The following is a 24,787-nucleotide window of genomic DNA, read 5'->3' as shown; positions in this document are numbered from 1 at the left end:
TGACTTTAAGAATTAGACAGTGAGCTTTTAAAAGCCCATTGTAGTCATCTATCAAAATCACATTCAACAATCTAGTTGTATCAGCCCTAAGTCTGGTATTTTTGTCTCTACCAGTTATTCCCTACATATTTTTTAGTTATTTCTGAATTCTGGAGGGGGAAATATGGTAGGTTTCCTGTATTTTTAAGACCCTATCATAGTAATCACCATTGGTGGTGGCAAAGACATGAATGGATTAAATCTCTTGGGACTTCCCTGGCAGTCCAGTGGTTAAGACTCCACGCTTCCAAAGCAGGGGGCGCAGGTTCGATCCCTGGTCGGGGAACTAAGATCCCACATGCCGTTCAGGCAGCCAAAAAAAAAAAAAAAAAAATTGCAGATTGACCCTCCATATCTGTGGGCTCCATAGCTGCAGATTCAACCAACTGAAGATCAAAAGGCTCTTTACCACAAATATAATAACATATTTAGCGAAGAAAATAAATGTACTTAGGAAAATTTGGCTCATGAACCAGAGTCGAGATTTTATCTCCTACCCAGCAAAAATATCTACTAAGGAAATCTATTGTGAGGACATTCAATGTGTTCTTAATAAGCAATCTCTGACCTTGGTAAAATAAAAAGCACTAGATCATTTAAAGTGTCTTATAGAAATTATTGTTCATCATTGACATACTTATCTTAATAAAACTATTCTTCTTTGAAAAGTTGAAATAAATGAAGTAGAATACTTAAAACTTTAAAAGAAATTTGAGTCAAGTTAAACAACTACTAGTAGTGTTTACCAAGAAACTTCTTTTGTTGTATTAATTAGCATATGTAATTATTCAATCGAAATCTTCATATAGGAAATACTCTGCATAGAGTGTTTCAGGTAAATAGATCATAACAGAAAGGATATAGATGTATATTCCTATTGTTCTTACATAATAATTGATTGAGTCCCATTCCACACACGAGTTTCATATTTTTGTTTTGTTTCAGTTTCTAAAACGTCCCTTTTGAAGTATTTTAAAAGCAGTTTTAAAAGAGGAGAATAAAATTTGATAAAATAAATTTAAATCTTGCATGTATTTGTGTAGGTTTTGTTAAATAAGACTGCCAAAAACACACATCCATTGTGTATTGTTATCAGAGAAGCATTTCAAAGAATACAAAGGTATCAATGAAAAGCTCTGTTAAGAACAAAGACCCTGAAACCAGAGGGCTTGCATTGAAATCCTTGTTTCCCAATTATGCCGAGACCTTAGGCACATTATTTAATTTCTTAATCTTTCTCTTTTCAGTTTCCTCACCTGTAAAATGGGGTAGCAATAGGTTTTGTCTTAAAGCTTATTATTAGAATTAAATGATAAATGAATAATAAGTATAATTTAACATTAATATATCAGAATAAATATACAGTTCTTAGAATCAATTCTGATCCAGAATATCAAGTGCTGTATAAAGGTTTCCTATTATCAGAGCAGGCAAATTCAATCCATAACTTGTAAATAATAATTGTACCTATATTGTGATATGAAGGTGTTGGCATGCAAAGATAGGGGAAGAAAAGTTTACAAAGAACCCCAAATGGGAAAGGCTGAAATGATTGAGTTTAAGTTGCAGAAAGCAGGTCCTTGAGAATGGACTAAACAAGAAGGAGTTAGTTGGAGACAATGTCAAAAGGGCAAGCTGGGTCCAGACCTTGGAGAGCTTTAGAGACCTTGATCAGAAGTTTGAATTTTAGTCTAAAGGCACAGGGAAGCCATTGAAAAGTTGTAAGGATGGGAGGTTTGGAGGTATGATCTGATTTCGTGTTGAGTATATCACTTTGGCTGCTCTGTGGGAAATGGACTTTGTGGGGGCTCAAATTTGCCCTTAGGGATAGTAGGCGAATAGTACAGAAGCCCAGGGGAGAGACGATGGTGGCTTGGGAGCAACGGAAATGCAGGAAATTTGGGAGGAGGGAGGGAAAGATAGACGGAGAGCTTGAGAGAGCAAGAGAGCCATATAGAGAGAAGGGGGGGAGGGGAGAGCAGAGTGAAGGAGGGAGGAAGGGAGGGAAGAAGAGATGGAGATGTTTTAGGATGGACACCACAGCACATCTGAATGCTGATGGAAAAGGCAAGTAATTAAAAAGGAAGAAATTGGTCTGTACCAGCATGAGAGCATATTTTTTCTTCAGTGACACAAGAAATACCAGAGAAAATACTCTCCATTGCACAGTGCTTATCTCCCCAACAGGGTGCAGTCCAAATAACTGGTAATAGCACAACCTAGAGATGATTTCCCTTTCCCCTCACCTGAATTTCCATCTACATTATGTGTTATCCACCTATGAAACGGGTTAGTTTTTTAGTGCTGATTTAACTGGCTCATGTATTCCAGTTTAGTATCAAACTGTGTTTATGAGTACAACTATTTTGTTCATTTTACTGAACTTACCAGTGTATTTTCAGGGAAGAAAAGGTGGCTAGAGGTATGGATAAAAGAACAAATATATTTAACCACCTCTACTTAAAATGATTTTCATTACCTTCCGATAATTTGGAACTACTTTATGATACACAAGATAAAAGCAAGAAATATACTCTCTTAACCTCCCTTCATGTAAACATCCAGAAATCAAGATGAGATGAAACAATTAGCCAAACAAGAAGAATGATATAAAGCAAAGCTTCAGAAATCATTCATTTTCAACTGTCATGAGCCTCCCCATCACTTACTAGCTTCATACACAAAACTAGTTACTTTAGACTCAATTTTCCTTTAAAATGGAGTATTTGATATTTCTTAACATTTAAAAATCTGTATTACTACCTTGTATAAACGGTAAAAGACCAAAACCCCCTTGCCATTTTTTAATGTGATAGAGAATTCAAAAAAAGTGAATAATGTGTCTAAAAACATACTATTTCTTCAATGGTTCAGGTTCAGTTTTGTTTTTTTAAAATGCTTTCTCCACTGCCCACCCTCCCCTAAACAAGTATTGACCTTTAGAGCTATTATGTGTCCCTAGTGAATGGAAACTGCTCAATAAATGCTAGTTTCTTTGAAAATAATATTACAATACTTTACATTAAGTGATGTGGGCTGAAACAGTACAGATTGTCTGCAAAGTAACAAACACAGGTACACTTTAAAAAATAGAACATTAATTACATTCGCAAATAACAGGTTCAATATATTTTCAGGTGAATATTTCTAAATTTAAAACTATGATCTCGCTGATAATCTGAAAAATTAAAATAAATACACTTCTACACAGAAAGTCCAAAAGGTTTTGGAAAGACCTTATTTATTTTCATTTTAGTAGTTGGATACACTACTTTAAACTTAAAGGTACTTCACCTGAAATAGTATCTGAGATTGAAGAAAAATGTATTGAACATATTATCTGAACAATTTAAAAATAAGTATATAGCATGTTTTTCAGTTTTGCAGCTAACCTGTAGTACCACCGTATGTCTTACCAGAGGCATTTTTATGATTAGTTGATAATCATAATTTATCACATGATATTCATTATTTTATTCTCCAATTTAGTCATTTAATAATGTTAACTGGGCATGATTATAGTCACAAATAATTCTAAATCTGGGGACAGCAATGAACAAGATAGGCAAAGTCTATAGGTTTACCTTTAACAAGTTAACTGTAAACTTCCTATATGATTTTAAGCATATAATTTAAGTTATCTTTGGATAATCATCATTGTTCTGTTTATCTCAGACTTATTGGTAAAACAAAATAAGAAATTTACTAATTCAAAATGCACATTCAATGAGTTTTGATATATGCATAGAATAGTGCAACCTCTACCATAATTACAACATAGAACATTTCTATAATGACAAAAAGATCCCTCTTACCCTTTTGCAGTCAATTCCCACCTTTCACCTCCAACCCCTAGAATCACTGATTTCTAGGAACAATTACTCTGCTAAGATCTTACAGTGTGTTTCTGTGTGGCTTTTTTTTTCCCTTTGTGTAATGTTTTTGTCAGGCATCCAAGTTATTGTATGGACCTACTTTAATATTAATATAGCCACTCCAGTTTTCTATGGATTTGTGATTATATGAAATATAATTGTATGCTTTTACTTTTGATCTATTTCTTTGTTCACATTTTAAGTGGGCTTCTTTTAGGCAACACAGAGCTGGATATTGCTTCTTTTAATCCCATCTGATGCCTTCTGCCTTTTAATTGAAATGTCTAGTCCATTTATATTTAATATAAATATAGTTGAGTTTAAATCTACCATCTTGCTAGCTGTGTTTCACTTGTCCCAGATGTTCTTTGCTCCCCTTTTCTTCTTTCCCTGCCTTCTTTGGATTTAATGAGTTTTTAAAAAGCTCTTCATATGATCATTCCATTTTATTTGCACTATTAGTTTTTAGTTACATCTCTTTGATTTAGTTGTGTTGTAGTTTCTCTAGATCATGGGTTGGCAAATGTTTTTTTTTTTCTGTAAAGAATGAAATAATAAACATTTCAGACTTTTCAGACCATATGAGCTCTGTTTTACTTATTAAACTTTTTAAACTGTAAAGTGAAAGCAGCCATAAAAAATACAAAAACTAGTAAGAATGTTTGCTTTTCTCCAAAAACTGGTGTGCCGCAGTTTGCTGTCCCCTGCTCTAGGGTCTAAAATATACAGCTTTAACTTTTCGGTATCTACTCTTAAATAATACACCACTTCACATGTAATATAACAAGCTTACTACATTATACTTCTATTTCTTCCTTATTATCTGAGTTATTACTGCCATACTTCTTTGCTTCTATATATGCTATAAACCTTACAATGTTTGTTATAAACAGTAAATTATCTTTGAACAAAATTTTAAAAATAGAAATGTATATTTTACATGTGCCCACATACTTACTTATTTTGTTTAGATCTAACTTTCCACCTGGCATCATTTTCCTTCTACCTTAAGAACTTCTTTGAACATTTTTTTTTAGGCTGCAGAGCTGCTGTTGACTAATTTTCTCAGCTTTTTTCCCTAAAACTGTCCTTACTTGCTTTTAGTTTAGAAAGATATTTTTATCGAGTATTAGGTAGACTATTTTTTCCAGTACTCTAAAGAAGTTTCCCAACTGTGATTTGGTTTGAGAAGTTTCTGACAAGAAGTTCGCTATTGTCCTTTTATTTGTCTCTCATTCAAGAAAAAAAAAAAAAAAAGACATCTTCCTCCAGCTTTTTTTTGTTGTTGTTGTTGTTTTTGTTTCCAAAATGCTCTTCTGCCTACATGGAAACACAATAAGAGGTAAGTATACTGTGTTGTCCAGCTTCTTTTGAGGCGTTTTATCATTGGCTTTTGGCAACTTTTTATATTGTGTCTTGGCATTATTTTATTTGTTATATTTATATTGCTTGAGTTTCACCGAGCTTCTTAGATCTTGAATAGAGTCCCCATCAAATTTGGAAAAAAAATGTTAGTCATTATTTCTTCAAATATCCATTCTCTTCCTCCTTCTAGTACCAATTACATGATCATCTGATACTGTCCCACAAGTAACTAACACTATTTTTTCAAGGTTTTTTAATTTTCTTCTCTATTTTGCATTTTGGATAGTCTATTGCTATGGATTTATGTTCATTAATATTTTCTTCTGTGGTAGCTATTCTTATGTACATCCCATCCAGTACACATTTTATTTTGAATACTGCATTACAAATTCTAAACTCTAATAAGAGTTTCATATCTTCAATTTCTCTCCTTATTCTCCTGTTTCCCTCTACCACCTTAAACATATAGATAGTATTGTAATAACTATGTAATATTTGTGTTTTTTGAGTCTGTTTCTGTTGATTGATCTTTCTCTACTGGTACAGGTCATATTTTCTAATTTGGGGTCCACTTACATGACTTCCAGCCTGTAAAAATCTTAACTCATTTGTTAACCTTTTCTCGGGTAACAAAGTTATATGCTAATTTTTTCCAATATCTGCACACACTGATTTATATTTTTTCTAGTTATTTAAATTGAGAGCATAAACAGTCATCATAATTGGAAATTTCTTCTTACTGTTTTAATGTATTTAGAAAGCTCATTCTTTTCTCTCATTGACTATTTATACTCAACTCATAATAAAATGTTGGAAGTAAAAAGTTCACTCAACCAATTAAATTTTTTTCTCAATGACAAAAAAATATTTTATTTTATTCAAATGGCCACATTTTTCTTACACTTATGCCAAAGCACAATACTTGAATTTCCAGTTGTAAAAATAAAATATATGTATATTTAAGTGCAATTAAGTTAACCATCGTGTTAAATTATGTAAAAATGTTGATATCATTGAGAAATTAATGTTCTGGGAAGGATATGATACAACTCCATGAAACAAAACTTTATACTTTTACTTTAGGGATATATGGAAAATTCATTGCAGAAATAATTTCATTTACCATAAATCATTATCAGCTCAGCAATTACCTCCTTTGAAAGCTTCATTACTTTATCTATTAAGAAAACCATTGAGTTTGTTTCTTTCTATTAACATTCTATATACAAAATGAGATTAACATAAAAACCATGGATTTATCCTTCTGTGTCTGCCTGCCACCTTGTGAGAATGGGTCAGTTCTGGAAACATTAAATCGTCCATTTTCTAGAAATCTATACTGGCAGTATATACTGATTGTACATGTCAACACTATTGTACTAATTTATATTGGGAGATGGAAAATGATATATTTCAAAAATCAATAAAAATCCAGTGTCAATTTCTTTTGAAATAATAAATTGTTATTGAAGTCATTACAGTGATCTCAGATACTTATATTGTTCCTCCTAAATACTAAATGTTGTAAAACACGCTAGAAAAATACCTAGCTTTGATGCCTTTTCCCTCTTTGGTAATTTGTTTTAGGATAAATTTGTAAGTAATCTTTTACTAGAAAAAGGTACCTAACCTATTGTTTAGAATTTGGAGGAATTTTTTACTAAAAGCCTATATGAAAATGGTCAATGATTTATAAAAGATTTATAAAAGAGTCTAAAAATAGAAGTTGATGGTTTTACTATTACCATTACTGCTACTATTACTACTACTGCCATCACCATATATATCATTTGGGTGGGAATAACAATCCTTTGTTGTTATTTTTGCTTGCTTCTATCCCATAAGAAAGAGGATGATTAAGAATTAAGTCACCATATTAACTATAAAAAAAGCTCTTGGTTAACCCATCCGTTATTTCAGGCAAATTATGAATTTACTTAACAAAGAAACTAAGGCTTCCTGGTGGATGTAATGAAAGCCATGTCTAACTGGAAGTTACTCTTTATCACTTAAAAGGATTTCATTTTTTTCCCCCTTGGCATTCCCTCATTTACTAACAGTATGAAACGTAAAATAAACCATGTCAAAATCAGCTAGAATCTGTAGCAGCGGTCACACCAGGAACACTTACTTGCCGATTTATAATATGAAAATATATTCTATTTTATATAATACAAAATCTTATAATATAAATATTGAATATTAAAAATATGCATCATTCTAAGTGCTAATCATTAAGAGTCTGTTAACAGTGTTTAAGAATAGTTCTTAGTGACTATGAAAGCCAAATAGATTGTTGAAGAATAATGCCAGTTATTAACAGAAAGAAAATAATAACTATATATTTGCAGCACAGTTTATAGACTGAAAAATCTTTTGTCACATGCATTCTATTATTTCATATCTCACCCCTTCGGAAGACCTGATTACCCTTATTTGATGGTTGAAGAACATGAAATTCAGGGACACAGTGACTTACCCAAGGACACATGGCCAGTTAGTATATAATGCCATGATCTTTGAGGTCAATAAGTTTTTAAAGTTATATCAAAGATGTTTTCAAACAAATTTCAATGAAAAGCAGGCAGAATTTGTAGATTCTCATGTTATTTAATTTCCCAAGACAGGCAGGTCCTCAAATTCTGTCTCCCAAACCCCTGGGGCCAGATGTGTACCAGAACTGAATATTTTAGATTTCGAAAGTAATATTGGGCACATAATGTAGTTCATGTAATACACTCAGTTGGGCCTGAAGCAACAATTTCATATTTCTGTAGCAAACATATGAATATTCACAATAAATCTGATAAAGGATACAAAGAGTTTCAAGAAGTTTGGATAAGGTTCAGCATTTATACAAGTTTTAGTGTCAAACCTGCTTAAAAATTCAGTCTTCAGAAATTTTGGATTTTAAAATTGCAAGTGAGGGATTATATACCTGTTATCTCATTAATGTCTTTTGGGGGATAGGTATATGTTTATCTTAGTTAATACATGCACAAGCATTTATAGTATTTCAACCTAACCTGTAGAGATAGGCATGTCAGGAAATATTAAAAATGTTATCCCCTGGTTTTTAAGAATTACCTTTCTTTTGGAATTGAATACTATAAAAAACAAGTGAGAGGTAATCCATGCCTTCAGCAAGCATGGTTAATTATCAAATATTAAGTTAGTGACTTTTTAGATTTTAAGTATTTTTTTCAGTGTTTCTTTATGATTTCCTACTATTTGAGATATAATTAAGTTTTTCTTTAAATAGTATAAAAATAACTTTTCTAATCTATCACTTATAAAGCAGCATTGTTCTACAAGTTTGATCATTTGAAGTGATTTTCATGCAAACACTTAGTTGAAAGGTAAATTCAGAAAGAGGACAGAGAAAGAGGATCCAGAAAAGGATACTGCCGTAGATAGAGCAGGGAAAATAAGAATCCTTTGTATGTGACAGTGTTCTCAGAAAAGGGGTAGAGATGGAGAAATGTGTGGAGAGTAAATGTGAGGTAATAATGCGCAGACATGGAATGTAATTAGTAGATAAAAGAAAGAACACAAGAGAAAAGGTGAAGACTAAAGGGTGTGTGTGTGTGCACGTGTGTGTGCATTCATGTGTGTGTGCATGTGCGTTTCTGTTGGGATTACGGGAAGGAGACCTGATTTCCTTGGAAGAGGAACTAAGAGAAAGGAAAGGGAGAAACATGAAAGATTAGTGGGATTAGATGACAGCATCTGGATTTGAAGGAGCCAGGAAGAAGTAGGATTAAAAGCATGGGAAAAGAATCCTTTCTTTTCATCTGAAGCAAACAAGTTAATTATAAAATTAATTCAGAAGAAGAAGCATCCAAATATAGCTAGGCAAATATTGAAAAAGAAGAGTGCAGTGCTCCTAGCCCTACCAGATATCAAAGACTCCAATTAAAACAGTAGGTGTTTTTGTCAGAAGAGGCAGACAGACCATTGTAACATGACAGAAAGTATAGAAATAGACCCAATAACAAGTACAAATTTAGGATCTGCTAAAACAGGATCTAAAAATCAATAGAATGGGGTGTGCATTTTAATAAGTGGTATTGTATACCTAAATATGAAAAAATGTCTTAGATAATACAAAACTGTGTTCCCTTGCTCACCATATATACCAGGATAAATTCCAAACAGATGGGATATTTAGATGCAAAATGTGAAACCAAATAAGTAATGAAAAAAAAAATAGAAGAATTTCTCTCTAAACTGGAAGAGAGAAACATGTTCCTATTACTTAAAATTGATCAGTAATCATGCAAATGATTTAAAAATTGGATTAAAATATAAAATAATAAAAGTAAAGGAAAAAGACTAAGCTGAGAAAGGAATATTTGCCATTAATATCCATAGTTCTAATTTACCTAATACATAAGCACCTCTAAAAATATTAAGAACAAAAAATAAATCTATAAAAATTGGCTAGATATGAATAATTCACTAAAAATGACTCTTAACCACATGAAAGGATGCTTGACCTCATCAGAATAAGAAGGCATGCTGAGAAACCACTTTAAAAAATCTATTAGATTGGCAAAACATGCAAAAGTCTAACAACACATTCTGTTGGCAAGGTTTTGAGAAAATGGTCTCTCATACTTTTCTGGCAGAAACGCAAAATCATACATATTTAAGGAGGAAAATTTTTCCAATAGCAAAATTTTATATATATATACACATTTAATCTTTAATCCAGTAATCTCACTTTTAGATATCCATCCCAAAGACACACTGAGAAAAAACACAGAAAGATGTAGGCATATGCCTATTAATTGCAAGACTTTGTAATTAGAAAAAACAGAAAGGACTAGCTTAATAGACTGATACATTTATACAATGGAGCATTAGGCAGCTGTAAAAAGAAATAAGAACTATTTCTATATTCTACTAAATCAGTGATCTCCAGGATGTACTGTTAAGTGAAAGAAGTAATGTGGGAAAAAAAAGAAAGGAACATATCATGCTACCATATATATTTTTAAATTTATAATTAAAAATGGAAGGATAAACCATAAAGTTAAAAAAGTTTACTCACGGAGGAGAAGGAGATTGTGTGGCAGTGACAGGGACAGATGTTAAATTTCTTTGAATATAACTTGTATTAAATATTTCTCTTTGGACTGTGTACATAGTTTACATAACTAAAAAACAAAATTAAATTTTAGAAAAAGCAATTCTTAAACACTGAAAACAGAAATGAGTCTAACTTTATATCCAGTTGATAGTATAACCACATCAAGAAGAACTTTTCCAAGACTTAGAATAGTTTTACTAAACATCCCTATTGGGCTAGTCTATAAAGTAAAGAATGCATAAAAATGCATTTTTAGCAATTATAGTGTTAATATTCACATTATATTATATTCTGAGACTGTTTTATATATACTGTGAAAAAATACAATATGATTTTTTATAATTCAATCATTTCTATCGTTATTGACAAGCAGTAATCTAGGTGTAGGAAAAAGAAAGTATAGATATAGGACAGGAAAAGTTAAATAAAATCCCTATAGCCTGCATTTTAATTGTAAGTATCCATATGAACTGGTGAAATAGTTTACCTATCTATCATCTATCTATCTATCAACTGTCTATCTATCTATCATCTATCTATCTATCTATCATCTATCTACCCAATCTTTTAGCTCTTGACTGAAAAACTCAGATAAAGTGACAAACACAGTAAAAATGAACATCTCTGAAACTTGGTTATAATCTTGAAATACCATTTCCCACTAAAAGAGACAGGATCCTTGGAGGGATGGCTTATTTTAGGTGGGGAGCATTTAGTCCTACAGAGAGCAAGGGAAGTCGATCACAGACAGTTGATGTCATGACAAAAGGACCCAGGAGGCTATCTGAAGAAGCTCCCACTGGCCAAATTTAGAACAACATGATGAATAATCTAATAACATATGGATTAAAACATATAAAATACATTTAAATCTAGGAGTTCATAGTAATAACAAAAAACGGTTAAAAAAAGAAAAGGCAGGGAATAGAATAGGCCAACTTAGAGTGGAAATTCAGAGTCTAGGAAACCGCAGGACAGAGAGTGAGTTTCTTCAATAAATAGATTGCAGTAGGAAAAATACAAAATGAGGGAAATTAAAAATGGTTTAACAAACTTGTCACCCATCTCCATGCACAGACCTTCATTAATCCTAATTTAAATAAAGTCTAAAAAATTTATGACATTTGTGAGGTCACTGGAAATTTGAACAAGTGAACACTTGATGATATTAAAATTATTTTTAAGTGTGAAAATGGTAGGTGGCTATATTTTTTAAACTAGTACTTAAATGATAGATCTACTATCTATATATTTCAGTATCTACTGAAATATATGAGGTCTGAAATTTACCTGATATTAATATGAGACATGAAGGAAATTGGTGGGTATATACATGGAAGAAAATAGGCCATGAGTTGATAATTGTTGAAGCAGTAAAATGAGTATACGTGGGTTCATTATACTTTTCTTTCTATATTTATTCGTGCTTGAAATTTTCTATATTAAAAATTTTTTAAATCAAGAATAAGACAGAAAGGTTAGTCTCGGGCAGAAAGGACACCTTTTCCTCTGAAGCTGCAAACATTCTGACTTATTTTTAAAACACTCACCCTTCCACTCTTGCCATCATTCTCAACAGACGATTATACCTCTTAACTATCACGTGAAATATTACTCAACTTCCTGTCAAAATACCTACCTGTTTATGCATTTTAAAACAGTCATCTTTCCCTCACTTCCAAATATCTAAGCAAGGGCTCCAACTGTGATATCTTTCCTATATTTTCTTTCAACTTCTCCACTGGTGGCTTAATCTTATTTAAACATGCTCTTACCTCTCTGACCTTAAAAAAAAAAATAAAAGAAAAATAGTCCCTCTTCCCTCTCTACTTTCTCATCCAGATTCTTCCAGATTTCTCACCTCTCCTTCACCAGGACATTTCTTAAAAAACATCCACTGAGTCAGAGAATAGTTGTCTTTCAAAAGACATTTGCCTTGTCTTCCTAAATATTAGATTCAGGCCACTGAAAATGAAACATACTTGCTTGCCAATGGGACATAGTGGAAATGGTGTACACAACTACTTAGTAATATCTTTTAATTGAGGAGACAACCCTTTCTTCTCTGGTCTCTGCCTCCTTCCTCCTGGATGGAATTTCAACATACGTCTTGTACCGTGATATGACTTTGGCAATGGAAACAATAGATCATGGAGCAATAAGATAGAAGACTAAATTTTCAATATCTTGAGGTCCCTAATATATGAAATCCACTATATCTAGATCTTAATTCATCCTAACGCTACTCAAATCTGGCTTTCACACATGCTATCCAACTGATACTATCCTCAGCAAGGTCAGCAATGACATATCACTATACTTTCTGCACTATTAATCATTCCCTCCCATTTCTCTACTGCAAAATTTCAACATTTTTTCCATATCATAAAACACATAGGACATACAACTTTATATTACATTGGGGTAGCAGGCAAACCTGCTTATGACTAGAAGTGACCAGCTTCTGACCAACCCAGGCCCCACCTGGCCTTTGAAAGGTATAAAGAATCAATGTAACAATAAAACATGTAACCGACTGATAGCATATTATTGTACTATGACACATCTTTTGGGTAATTCAGTTCTAGACACTTCAGCCTCTTGTTTTATAAAGAAAATAATTCTTCCCTTAACATTCCAGGAATGTATTTTCTAGAGTTCTCTTGTAGTCCTTCACCTGGGGTTATTCCATCTACTTCTATGACCTTACTCAAAATCTATACGCTGATGACTCCCAAGTCTATATACACATCTCATTTGTTCTTCTTGAGCACTGGACAGCAGAAATCTAGCCTCTTATGGATCATTATCCATTTGAAGTCTTCCAGGCACTCAAATTAAATGTATTATCTTCACCCTAAAGTATTCCTCTTCTTCTAAGCTCAGTGAATGTCACCACCATGCACTTACTTGCTCCAGCTAGAACCCTCAAAAGTCATCTTTTGACTCCCTTTTCTCTCCTTTCTGTCTCATATCCAATAGGTCAAAAGAAATCTATTCATTCTCTTGAATCAGGCGACACCTACTCAAGAAAAATCAGATTATGACTCGTGGTTAAATCAATCATCATGCATTGTGTATAAAGCACTTAAAAATATTTCAAATCTGTAAAGCGCTACAAAATATTGACACTAATGTAGGAAAAATAAGTGGTCCAGTGGATTCACAAAAATATATGGAGTCAAAAGTCACAAGTTAAAGGACTGACTTGAGTGTATACTAGGTTGGGAGATCCAAGTAAATCGTTTATATTTGAGACCCAGTTTTCTCATCTGTAAGCACTCCATTTGTTCATGCAATCAACATGCAGCTACTGGGTTCCTATGTGTCAGGAAATGTGTAATTGGTTTAGGGATACAAAGATTAAAGAATGAGTAAGACATTTCCTTTTTCCCCAAAAAAGAAAAAAGAAAGGCAAACATGTAAAACAATAATTGTCTCATAGCATGTATTCTGCTTGAAGACAACATTGCCCCCAAGGGTGCAAAATGTGTTTGTTTGTTTTTTGAGGTGGGCAAAAAAAAAATTACTTTTTTTATGTATAAAGCACAGACAGACACACAGTACTTAGACAGATACATGGTAGATCTGTGGGATTAGCTGAATGCCAGTTCTGGGCTAAGCACATTATTATTCATTATCCCATTTGTCCTTCACAACAAAACCTACAACATAGGTATTATTATTTCTATTTCAGAAATCAGAAAATGGCCTTGAGAAGTTAAATAATACAACAAATCTACCAGCTGACACTAGAATATAAATTCCATAAATGCAGAGGTCTTGTCTGAATAGGTCATTGGTCTATTCCGAGTACCTGGAACAGTGCCTGACACTAAGAAGGCAACCTAATAATATCTGTTGAATGGATGAATTATTGTGAGTTAGGAATAAATGGAGAAGTTCAGAGGCCCATGATGCATTAGATTCCAAATCCTGTTTTCATAATCGCTATGTTATTGGAGGGTCCCAATACAGGACTTAGAATGGATTGATGGATCTATGGGTAGATAGATGGATAGAATGGATGGAGAGAGAAAGAAGGAAAGAAAAGAGAAAAAACGGTGGACAGTGTCTGTTCTTCCTTCCTGTAAGAATTAGCATGAGAATTAAATTAATAAATTTACATAAAAAAAAGAGAATGGCTAAATGTAAGGTAACTGATAGAAGTTTTATTAGCAATAACATAATATGCTTTCCTGATGAGTCTCCCATGCAGTCAGTTCACGCATCTTGTGTCTCTCAGAGTCAAACTATTATTTGCCACACTGCCTTCAGGACCAGCCTGGGGTTATAATGTTCATGAAACACAGCTGGAACTTGGATGGATAATCACGTACTAGAACTTTAAAAAAAAAAAGAAAAAAAATACCTGAATAATAACTAGAAAAAGTACATGTAATTATAGGACTAAGAAGTACAATCATACTTCATGTCATTAAATTGGCAAAGAGCTCCTAACATAATTTTTAAATTAAGATTTTTTTCTTTTAATTTGCCTCAATATAAGACCTTTTGTGCTTATATTAAAATTATTCGTCATGAATGAGTCTGTACTACATTTTAAGTAAGTGAAATATAATTATGAATTTCAAGTACCTATGGAATCCTGACTTCAACATATTTCAAGTTTATGTCCTCGAGCAAGATCTTTTACCTCTCGAACTTCAACTTCTTGAAGGGCAAAATGGGACACACATCTAATCAGTGTTTATAAGGAGTAATAAGAAAATATACATAAAGCACCTAACACAATTCCTGGCATAGATTAAGTACTCAGTAAATATGCTTCGTCTTCTTGTTCAAAGAAACACAGATAACTTCTTTTAAACTCCATCCAGTTCAATGATTAAAATTTCTCCCTATGTACACTGTTTCAAGTTGAGATTTAATAATAAAGATGAGATGGGGGCAAATACGGCATTTATTCTATGTTACCCTTAAAACCTACATGATACTGACATCTTAGCTCCTGATTTACCCAAGTTATGTATATATATACATATATATGTATATATATATAACAAACTAAAACACCTTATTTATTATTTGATTTTCTCATATGTTGACTAAATTTCCTTTAAATAAAATTCTTATAGTGATAAATGACATATTTTAAAATTGTCTTTGCATTATTTATTTAAGCTGTGTTATATGCAATATATATATATTACGATCATATATCAACATAAGAGCATAACAATCATTGGGACATATCTGCACTGTATGAGGTTAAGCACTATTTGAGCTTCAGATGAAAGCTTTTGAAGATTCTTTGTTTCTGGATCACAACAAACTGAACAAATTTTATAGAAACATTTTGGTTCATCTGTGGCTCATCCATTTAGTTACTTGCCAATGCCACAAATTTATTTTATCCCAGGTCCTAAAATAAAATGTGTTGTGTGTGTTTGTGTGTGTGTGTGTGTAAAACAGACTTTGGAGCCAGACAGAACTGTATACAAATCTCAGTCAGGCTATTAACAAGCTAATTAGCAAGTTACTTGACTTAGTTTCCTTATCTCTAAAATGGAAGATTTTTTGTGAAAATTAAATTAAGCTAATTCTTGTAATGGGTTCAACACAGTGTCTAGAGACCTGAGCAAATACTTAAAAATTTCAGCGCTCTCTTTTTAACATTATAATTGTCTCTAGGAGATTAGACATGTGTTACTAGTCCCTTCAAACTGACCTGTGAAACAAAAATGTGATTCTTAAGTTACTAAATTAGAGCCAACTCTGTTACAACTAACTGCAAGAAATCACAAGTCCACATCATACAATACTTGTAAAGAGCATACCATATCCCACTGTAGAAAGACCCAAGTGTTTCATTCTATTTTTCACAAGTTCAGCAAGCTCTTGTCTTTCTGACCTCCTGTAGAGGTTCAGGCGTTGCTGGGTTATTTTCTCAGCTGTTTTACCGGAGTGTTTGGGACCTTTTCTGCTCAGTCTTCGGGCCCACTGCATGCTCTTCCTCCTTAGCAGGGGATGGTCGGACTGGTCACTGGATGTTGAGTTGCGGTGGTTACTTCGGTGGTGACCTTGCTCTTTGGCATCTTTGGTGTCTTCCCACTCTTCCACACTGATGGATATTTGAGACTTTAAAAGAAATGCATATTGGTAATTAGATATTTTAGGAATCATGTAGCCTGGAGTTATATTCTTATTTTTTGCTAATATCTTAATATAATTATATATCTCATGAGAGTTTTTGCAGAAAGAGCAAAATCATAATCATTGATACTAACTTTCTGCTACTAAAAAATTAGAAAATATGTTTTTTGAACTTATATTTGAACCAGATAAAATATCCTTGCATCCTCCAATATAAGTTTCTTTATAAAAATAATTTAATTTTTTATGTATCAGAGTTATCTTATCAAATGACTACTAGCATAGAGTTGTTTGAAACCACAAGCAAAAGAACTAGATATTTTATAACTTTATTCAAATAAAGTCAATGTAATGGACTTTTCTCAATTTGCTCCTAGTATTTCACATGAAATTTAAATAAGGATTATAAAAGTTGTTTTATTTTTGGAATTAATAATCTTTTTTAAGGTTTTAAATTTACTGCTCTTTCTAAAAAAGGCATTGGCCTGAACTTTATAAAATGTGAAATTTTTTATTTGCTCATATGACCCAGAGGAAAACAAAAAGTACATTTTATTTAATTCATGCATTAATTATTCACCACATAAAATGTTTTCTGATGGAAATATTACAATATATTTCAGGAACTGTTCTCAGTGTTCTAAGTGAAACTGTGTTGTAAATATTAGTATTTCACAAATGTATTCTAGAATCACAAAGAAAACTTAAATCAGGCTATTCTCCATAGGAGGGAAAAACAATGAACATATTCATAAAGTCTATTTTGATCTACTCTTTTACTACTAAATCTGATTTTAAAGTAAGAAGCTTTCCTTAGGTCCTTTTTATAGGTCCTTAGGAGCCAAAAGTTTCCTGTTTCAAAATTGTTGCTTTTCATACCAGGAAATCATATGAACTGAAACACGGTTCAAAGCAGAAAGCCTTACTTTCTAAAGCATGCACATGCAAAGGGACAGCTTCCTGCATTTTATTCTGCATAAGAACCATGTTTAGGAATCCTGCTGTGTTTCCTGTCTGTGAATGGAAGTTTGAGCTTCAGCTACAACATGCATGTGTCGCTGGCTTCCAAACTAATAGAATTTAAATTACCAAGTTAAGTAAGGTCAGGAGTCAGATCCAACAAGATCCTTTAAAAGTGAATATAAATTATGGAGGCGCAGTCAATGCCTTACACACAATTCTGAGTGCCAAGCTATGCAATCATCTCACACTTAAATTCAATAAAAAATGTAAATATTCATTCACATTTGTTCCAAAACAGTACTGTAGAAGAGTGATATCAAAACAATTTGTTTAACCTTCATAGTTTCATGATAAGAGACTATTTCTCTCTTGTTTAGATTGAATTATTTATATATGTATATAACTAAATCACTGTGCTGTACACCTGAAACTATTGATAACACGACATTGTAAATTAACTATACTCTAATTTTTTTTTAAAAAAAGAAATAATTCAATCTAAACAAGAGAGAAATAGTCTCTTATCATGAAGCTATGCAGGTTAACAAATTATATATATTATACATATAATTTTTCAGGTTCTTTTCCCTTATAGGTTATTATAAGATATTGAATATAGTTCCCTGTGCTGTACAGCAGGCCCTTGTTGGTTATCTATTTTATATATAGTAGTGGGTATATGTTAATCCCATTGGGATAAGAGAACATTTCACCCAAAATATAGAAACCTCATTTTAGCTATAGAAATTTAGGTTGGAAGTATTAAAAATTTTAATACAATGGTTTTGCAGTAATGGATACCTTTATAAGTCTTAACTTATTCTAGTTTTATCTGGTTGATAATATACTGAAAATCCTCTTCTCTGAAAGTAAAATACATAAACCCTTGAGTAATATCTACCATCATTAAAGAATATCAATCTTTGTTCAGTAATTTCAGTTTATGTGTACTTTGTGGCAAAAATGAAAACATGTTAGTTCATTCATATTTAGATACTTGGCTTGTAGAGATTCACGAATCACAATATTAAGTTTATTTGAAGTAATCTTTCTAGTCATAAGTCTCTGTAATAGTTTGATTCCTACAAATATGTGGAAATAGTAATCTTGCCAGACCAAATACTCAAGATATGCCCATATAATGTCACTGACAATTAAAGTCATGGAACCGTAAGTTAATAAATATTTTAAGGGAGAGACTGGAGATTCGCTTCTCTTCCAGGTAGACGATACAGCAATATTTGTCTTTGTGAATGCTTCCTCTTAGTTGTGTGTACCAGGAATTATATCAAGTATATATTAGCTAAATAATACTGGATCCCTTATTCACCATTGTTTTGAATTCCCTAGGGAAATGATATCATGATTTATACAAAAAATCCATAGGACTCACAAGGCATTTTTATCATTATTTCAATAAAAGTAACATCTCTTTTTATATACCAGTTTAACTAAAGAGAAAAGAATTAGAAGGATTAGGGGATCAATTTTAAGAAATCTAAACTGACAATACATAGATTGTTCTCTACATGTTTGGAATTTGTATGCCTTTCTCCCATCCTTCCAGTATGACATAATAAAAAGTACTTTGAATTTTTCTGCATTAAGATACACAAACTTGACTGATATTTTGGATATTTCCTAGCTCTGTGCCTATAATAAACTGTGTAACCATTATGTAACATGAGAATAATGATACCCATCTTCTACCTCACAGAAATGTGCAAATTCATATAACACATTAATATATTAAAAAAACATGTCACCTGTATCCTTCCACACATAATAATAATATTAATATATCCTAGTAAGAATGATGATCCATAATATCAGTTACTTTGGTAACAAACTGAGTTATTCTATTGCTGGGTACTGAACTTGTGTAGGCACACATGTGTGTGCCTCTGTGTTTTAAAAGAAGGTCAACTTATAAATACATTTTCCTGGTGTCATTTCATCACCTGGTTGTAACTCTACTGTGTTCCTAACATGACATCATGACCTACTGGAAATAGAGTAGTGCTAGGATACACGAACGTGCCTTCATCGTAGGACCTTTTCCTGAACATAGAGTCAGGGTTATAGAGTGGTTAAAAGCAAGTATTCTGGCATCAGATAGAGCTCGGTTTAAATACAAGTTCTACCACTTACTGGTTCTGTATTCCTGGTTATGTAACTTAAAAGATTATCCCCAGTTCCCTATCTGAAAAATGATAATTATATTATTACTTTGCTCAAAGTGTTTTTCCAAGCAAATCTAAAAGATGACTCATGAAGAGTGCATAATATAGTGACTGTCTCAGCAAGTGCTAAGTAAATATTAGTAAATATTATGGTTCATAATCTTATATGAAAATACCATAAAAGGGAGAAAAGAAAAATAAATAATTATGAGGTGCTATATAAAAGTAAAGCATAAGTATGAAAAAGGAATGACTCATATTTTGGTGCAGTTCCTCTACCAGTGACTATATTTCATAAGAAATCAAGGTGCTATAATCAAATTCTTGGGGGTGAAGTTTCCTTGGTTAAAGTTTTGTGAAATCTGAAAAACAAAATAGGTATTTAAGCCAAAGGGGAGATTTATTATTCTGTACTGCTTCTATGAATTATTTTTCACTATTTCTATGAATAATGGGAGAACTCTGGCTTGACTTTTTGTACTTTTATTGTCAGAAGCCTAACATAATTATTAACCTGAAAAACCAAAGTTTAACGCTAATGTTCGTGAGAATGAAAAAATATATTTGCATATTGCCATGGTCTGATCTGAATGTTTGTGTCCCCTCAAAATTCATATGTTGAAATCCTAATTCCCAAGGGTATTTGTAGGTGGGGCCTTTGGGAAGTGATTAGGTCATGAGGGTGGAGCCCTCATCAGTGGGATTAGTGCCCTTATAAAGGAGATCCCACACTGCTTCCTGGCCCCTTCTACCATGTGAGGATGCAAGGAGAAGTGTGTGACAAGAACAGGACCCTCACTGGACAGTGCTGCTACCCTGATCTTAGGCTTCTAGCTTCCACTGCTATGAGAGATAATTTTTGGTTGTTTATAAATTACCCAGCCTGTGGTGTTTTGTTACAGCAGCCTAAATGGACCAAGACACATATTGTACATGAAATGATTCTAGAAACATATTTATATAGTTCAGTAAGGAAATGAAAAATTCATATGGCTACTCCAACAACAATTTTCATACACATTTAAAACTTCATCTTTTTTTGTTATATTATTTTCCAAATATTTATCAAACAATATGGTTGAAAAAAGCTAAAAGTGTATCTTCATAATAGTAAGACTGGAAAACTTTATAAAGAAGAAAATGTATCTTATGCTTAAAAGAGCTTAAGTACCTTAATTTTCAGAAAGGTAGAAAGTGTCAGATTGATAAGATATATGAGACATTCTTTTCCATACTTCACATGCACACAGACACACACACACAGCTGACTCTATTCAACTTCTCTCAATTTTTTATTGAACAGTTATTCATGTCATAGGTTATTGAGCATCTGTGGAACAAAGTGGTATTTTAAAATAAATCAATTCACCCAGCAGTTTGAAAGTGTTTGTAATCTGGATTAGTGGCTCCCTTAAGAATAGTTTTACAGCCTTAATAATAGACTTAAACTGTGCTAGCTGATTTATGTCTGAAGACATTCTGGACTGTTGCTAAAGAAAACAGATGAAAATGAAATCAATGGAGATTTGTTAGTTGAATCTTATAGGAAAGAATTCCTATAAAATGTTTTCCATTAAAATAGGTTAAATTATAATATTTGAAAGATCATCTAAATTTAAATCTACAAGCAACATGGCTAGTAACTCTGGGTCCCCTGGAAATATCTTTTTATCAGTACAAATCCACAGAAAGACGTTTCTCCATTTTCAATAAAGACTCAGTTTAATAAGTTCATTTAGTCTGTGGTCTAAGAAGAGATATAAAATAACTAGTTACATTGTATTTAGATGTATTTTCAGAATCACAGAGATAATTAAAGAACAAACAATATTATGGTCTAAAAAATGCTGGATTTGGAATCAAATGCTAAGTTGTATTTTTAATCACATCAGGTAAATGCTTCATGACTTTGAGCAAATCAACTGAGCTTCTTGAAAAATAGTGATCATAATACTTATCCTGGTTTTCATAGCAAAAATAAACAAAACTTACAAGAAAACAGTAGTAAAAATCTCACCAAAATTCTAAAACCAAATAATTTCTCAAGAATTCAGGCTCAAATAATCGATTTTCTAAAGCTAATAATTTGATAGAATAATTAACATTATTCCAATCTCTTGGCTTCATCCATATCTAAAAATAAGATAATTCATCTACATGTTCTCTTAGGCACCTTTCAATTTTATCGTTATTCTATGAATATAAGGTTTACTAGTAGTAGGTAGAATCTCCATTAACTATTAACTCACCATTTCAATCCAATAACTTCAAAAGTCAATGTTTAATTTTATGTCCAAGTGAAAAAAAATTTTCCGATTCTCTAAAGATAATGTTGAATAATCTACAAATTTATGTTACTTATTTTCCACTATGGTCAGACCACATCTTTTCCTCCTCCTTCCCCTCCCCCCTTCTTTTCTTTCTCCCTCTGTCATATGTAAGACCTATCTTTCTGTTGTTATCTGTAAGAGAAAATCAAACCTAGTCAGTTACTTTTCTATTTATGAGTTAAATCTCATTTTTGATTATTTGTTTGTTCTAAATGTACAATTAAGTTATATATTCACACATCTTTGGTTTTCCGTGTGTGTGTGTGTGTGTGTGTGTGTTGTATGTGTGTTTAATTAAATCTCTGCTTTCTTTGCTGTCTGTGAAATTTGAAACTTGGTTAATTTATTATCTCGATATTATTTCTCACATTGGTCATTAATTTTTTTCCTTTGAGCCTTCAAAACTGTCATTCAGAAACAACTAATGTACAAGGGTTTCAATTATCTAATGCCTTTCCTAGTGCTTTAAGCCCAGAAAATCTTACTTTTTTCTTCTTTGTTTAGGATCTTGAATACTATTATCATGAACTTGCTAACTACATTGTGGATGTTTTCCCGTAAAATTTAACTAATTCATCTTGGTTCATAAGAAAAAACTGAGAAATAATTTTGACCTAATTTTAGTTGTTTGTTTGTGTTCTTTTACTAGGAGTCTTGTAAAGTGTTTATAAATATGTAGGTGTTAGTTGGCATATATGTTACTCATTTTGTTTTTTATCACATGCTTAGGAAGCTACACTCCAAAAGAACTAGTTCAGTTTTTAAATTTTTACAGACCAAAGTCTGAGAAGCATGTTTGGAAATGGATATTAAGGGTACGGGGTAATGGTGGAAGAAACATAAAGTTGGATCGGGCAGGATTTATTGGGCTCACTAAGTGTTTAACGTTACAGCCTGGGGAGTCAGAAAGGGTTCTTAAAGTTGTAACAATTGGTACAGGAAGCAGGGTATCTAGGCCACGACTGCCAGCTACACAGTTTTATGTTGCATTTATTCAGTCCTCCCACGCTTCTGTTTGGATTTAACCAACCTAAGTTAGAAGTTTCAATAATTGGCATTTAAGGACAAGAGTATGGAATTGGGGCTCTTGTTAAAGTGGTCCTGTGTCTCAGACTTATCTGAGTGTTTCATATTGAATTGTGTGCCTAGATTCCAGTAAGGAGCACGACTGACATTAAGCTCAGAGAATCATCCTTATCCTGTGACCAGCGTTTGTGTGTCTAAAGCAGTCATCAATCCCCATTGCATAGAGCGTTCAGGGAAAATGCTGATACCTTGAGCATCCTACAGCTGGATTACGTGGTTGCTTGTGTGAAGGAAGAGTAGTTGCCATGCTGAGATCCACAATTCTGAACACAGCTCATTGGGACCCTACAAAATGCTTCTGCTGCTGCCGCCTATGCTTCTAGAACAATAGAGTTGCTGATCCCCATAGCAATAAGGAGAAGTACCCACAGGTCCCTGTGGCACTGCCCGGGAGTGAATTCAAAACTGAGTTAAGCCTCAGGTCCTTAAAATCTGACAAAGCAATGACAGACCCATAACTCTGAAGATACTGACTTCAGATTCTCTGGAGCAGGCGACTTATACATATGAACCGGGTAGAAAAGAGCTCCCAGAGTGTCTGCCAACCAAAGACAACAGCAGCAACAAAACTGGAGGAAATAAACAACTGCAACAGAAGTCCACAATTAGTCCAACTAGAAAATTCTTAATTCACCAACAGAGTTTATTAAGATCAAGAAAAATACAATAAAAAGGGAGCTGATTGGCTTTGTGCCTCTACAACATAGGTCCCAAATTAACTTTAACATCTCCTGAGATGTGCCGATTGGTAAACTTTTAGGGCCTTCTTTTCTCTTTGAGTTGGAGCTCAAATTATAGTTATGACTGAAGATCTCACTACTTTTAAACAAAGACCCTAAATATGGAGATTGCTCTAAAATTAAGGTACTCTCTATACTCTTAGCAGAGTTATCAAATATAAAATAGAGGACAAAGAGGTATGCCTCATCTTAACCATTAGAGCTATTTATCGCCTTGCCTAAATTTCCCATGGTCATAACACCCATGGCCCCAAAACATCCCCTAGTAGACATGAACACTCTTCCAATGAGTAATACATTAAAATTAAATGAAATAAAACCTTTGGTGCTTACAATCAGTTGGACAAAATGGGACCCTATGAACCTTCTGTCTGCCCAATATAGTTAATAAAATCTCCAAGGATTGTACAGAGCTTTCAAGGATTGAAATCCATTATAAGAACTATTTAGAGAACAGATGATAATCACTGCTGCTTCTCCGTTTAACAGTCAAACTGACCTGTTCTTAAACCTGTTCTTAAACCTGGGAAGAATGAATGGTGCCCCACAGTAGACAGTCCCAACCTTAGTGCCCCACTCCCACATATTAAGGCACCGTGCCCAATATTGTTGAAATTACTGAATCTATTCAGTTGGCAACTGATAAATACTTTGCAGTCATAAATTTCACTAATATGATTTGTTTGGTGCCTGTTTTGACGGACTCAGCCAGTTTCCCTTCACCTTCGAAGGGACACAGTACTCCACTTAACTATACATGGGGCACCTCAACAGCCCTGCAATCACACACAGGCTTCGCAGGCAAGATCAACACTGCATCCAACTTTCTCTGGAATACAGGTATGTCATGACATTGATGACTTATCATTCAAGGAGAGTCATTTGACACCCTCATTCAGGACACAGAAACATTCACAAAGGAGCTCACGAACAGGGATGGGCCACTGTCTCACACAAAGTACAAGGTCCCCTCAACTTAGGAATACTTCTAGAC

The 24,787-nt window shown here is 33.0% G+C and overlaps 1 protein-coding gene across 14 annotated transcripts in view; it reads right to left on the bottom strand.

The window, feature by feature from the left end:
- Positions 1 to 24,787, bottom strand: part of KCNT2 (potassium sodium-activated channel subfamily T member 2) — a 405,220-nt gene that overhangs the window by 9,619 nt on the left and 370,814 nt on the right. For 10 of the 14 annotated variants that reach the window (XM_060294948.1, XM_060294737.1, XM_060294780.1 and 7 more), the window contains one exon: positions 16,176 to 16,476. In XM_060294948.1, the coding sequence (XP_060150931.1) occupies positions 16,176 to 16,476 (301 nt within the window). Of the gene's footprint in view, positions 1 to 14,526; positions 14,720 to 16,175; positions 16,477 to 24,787 lie in introns of those variants that run through there. The other 4 variants (XM_060295100.1, XM_060295150.1, XR_009563185.1 and 1 more) reach the window with 4 other exon arrangements.

This window comes from Globicephala melas, chromosome 1, assembly GCF_963455315.2.
Source record: "Globicephala melas chromosome 1, mGloMel1.2, whole genome shotgun sequence".
Classification (NCBI taxonomy): Eukaryota; Metazoa; Chordata; class Mammalia; order Artiodactyla; family Delphinidae; genus Globicephala; species Globicephala melas.
Note: the sequence above shows the minus strand (reverse complement) of the source record. Positions and strands in the feature narration are given on the sequence as shown.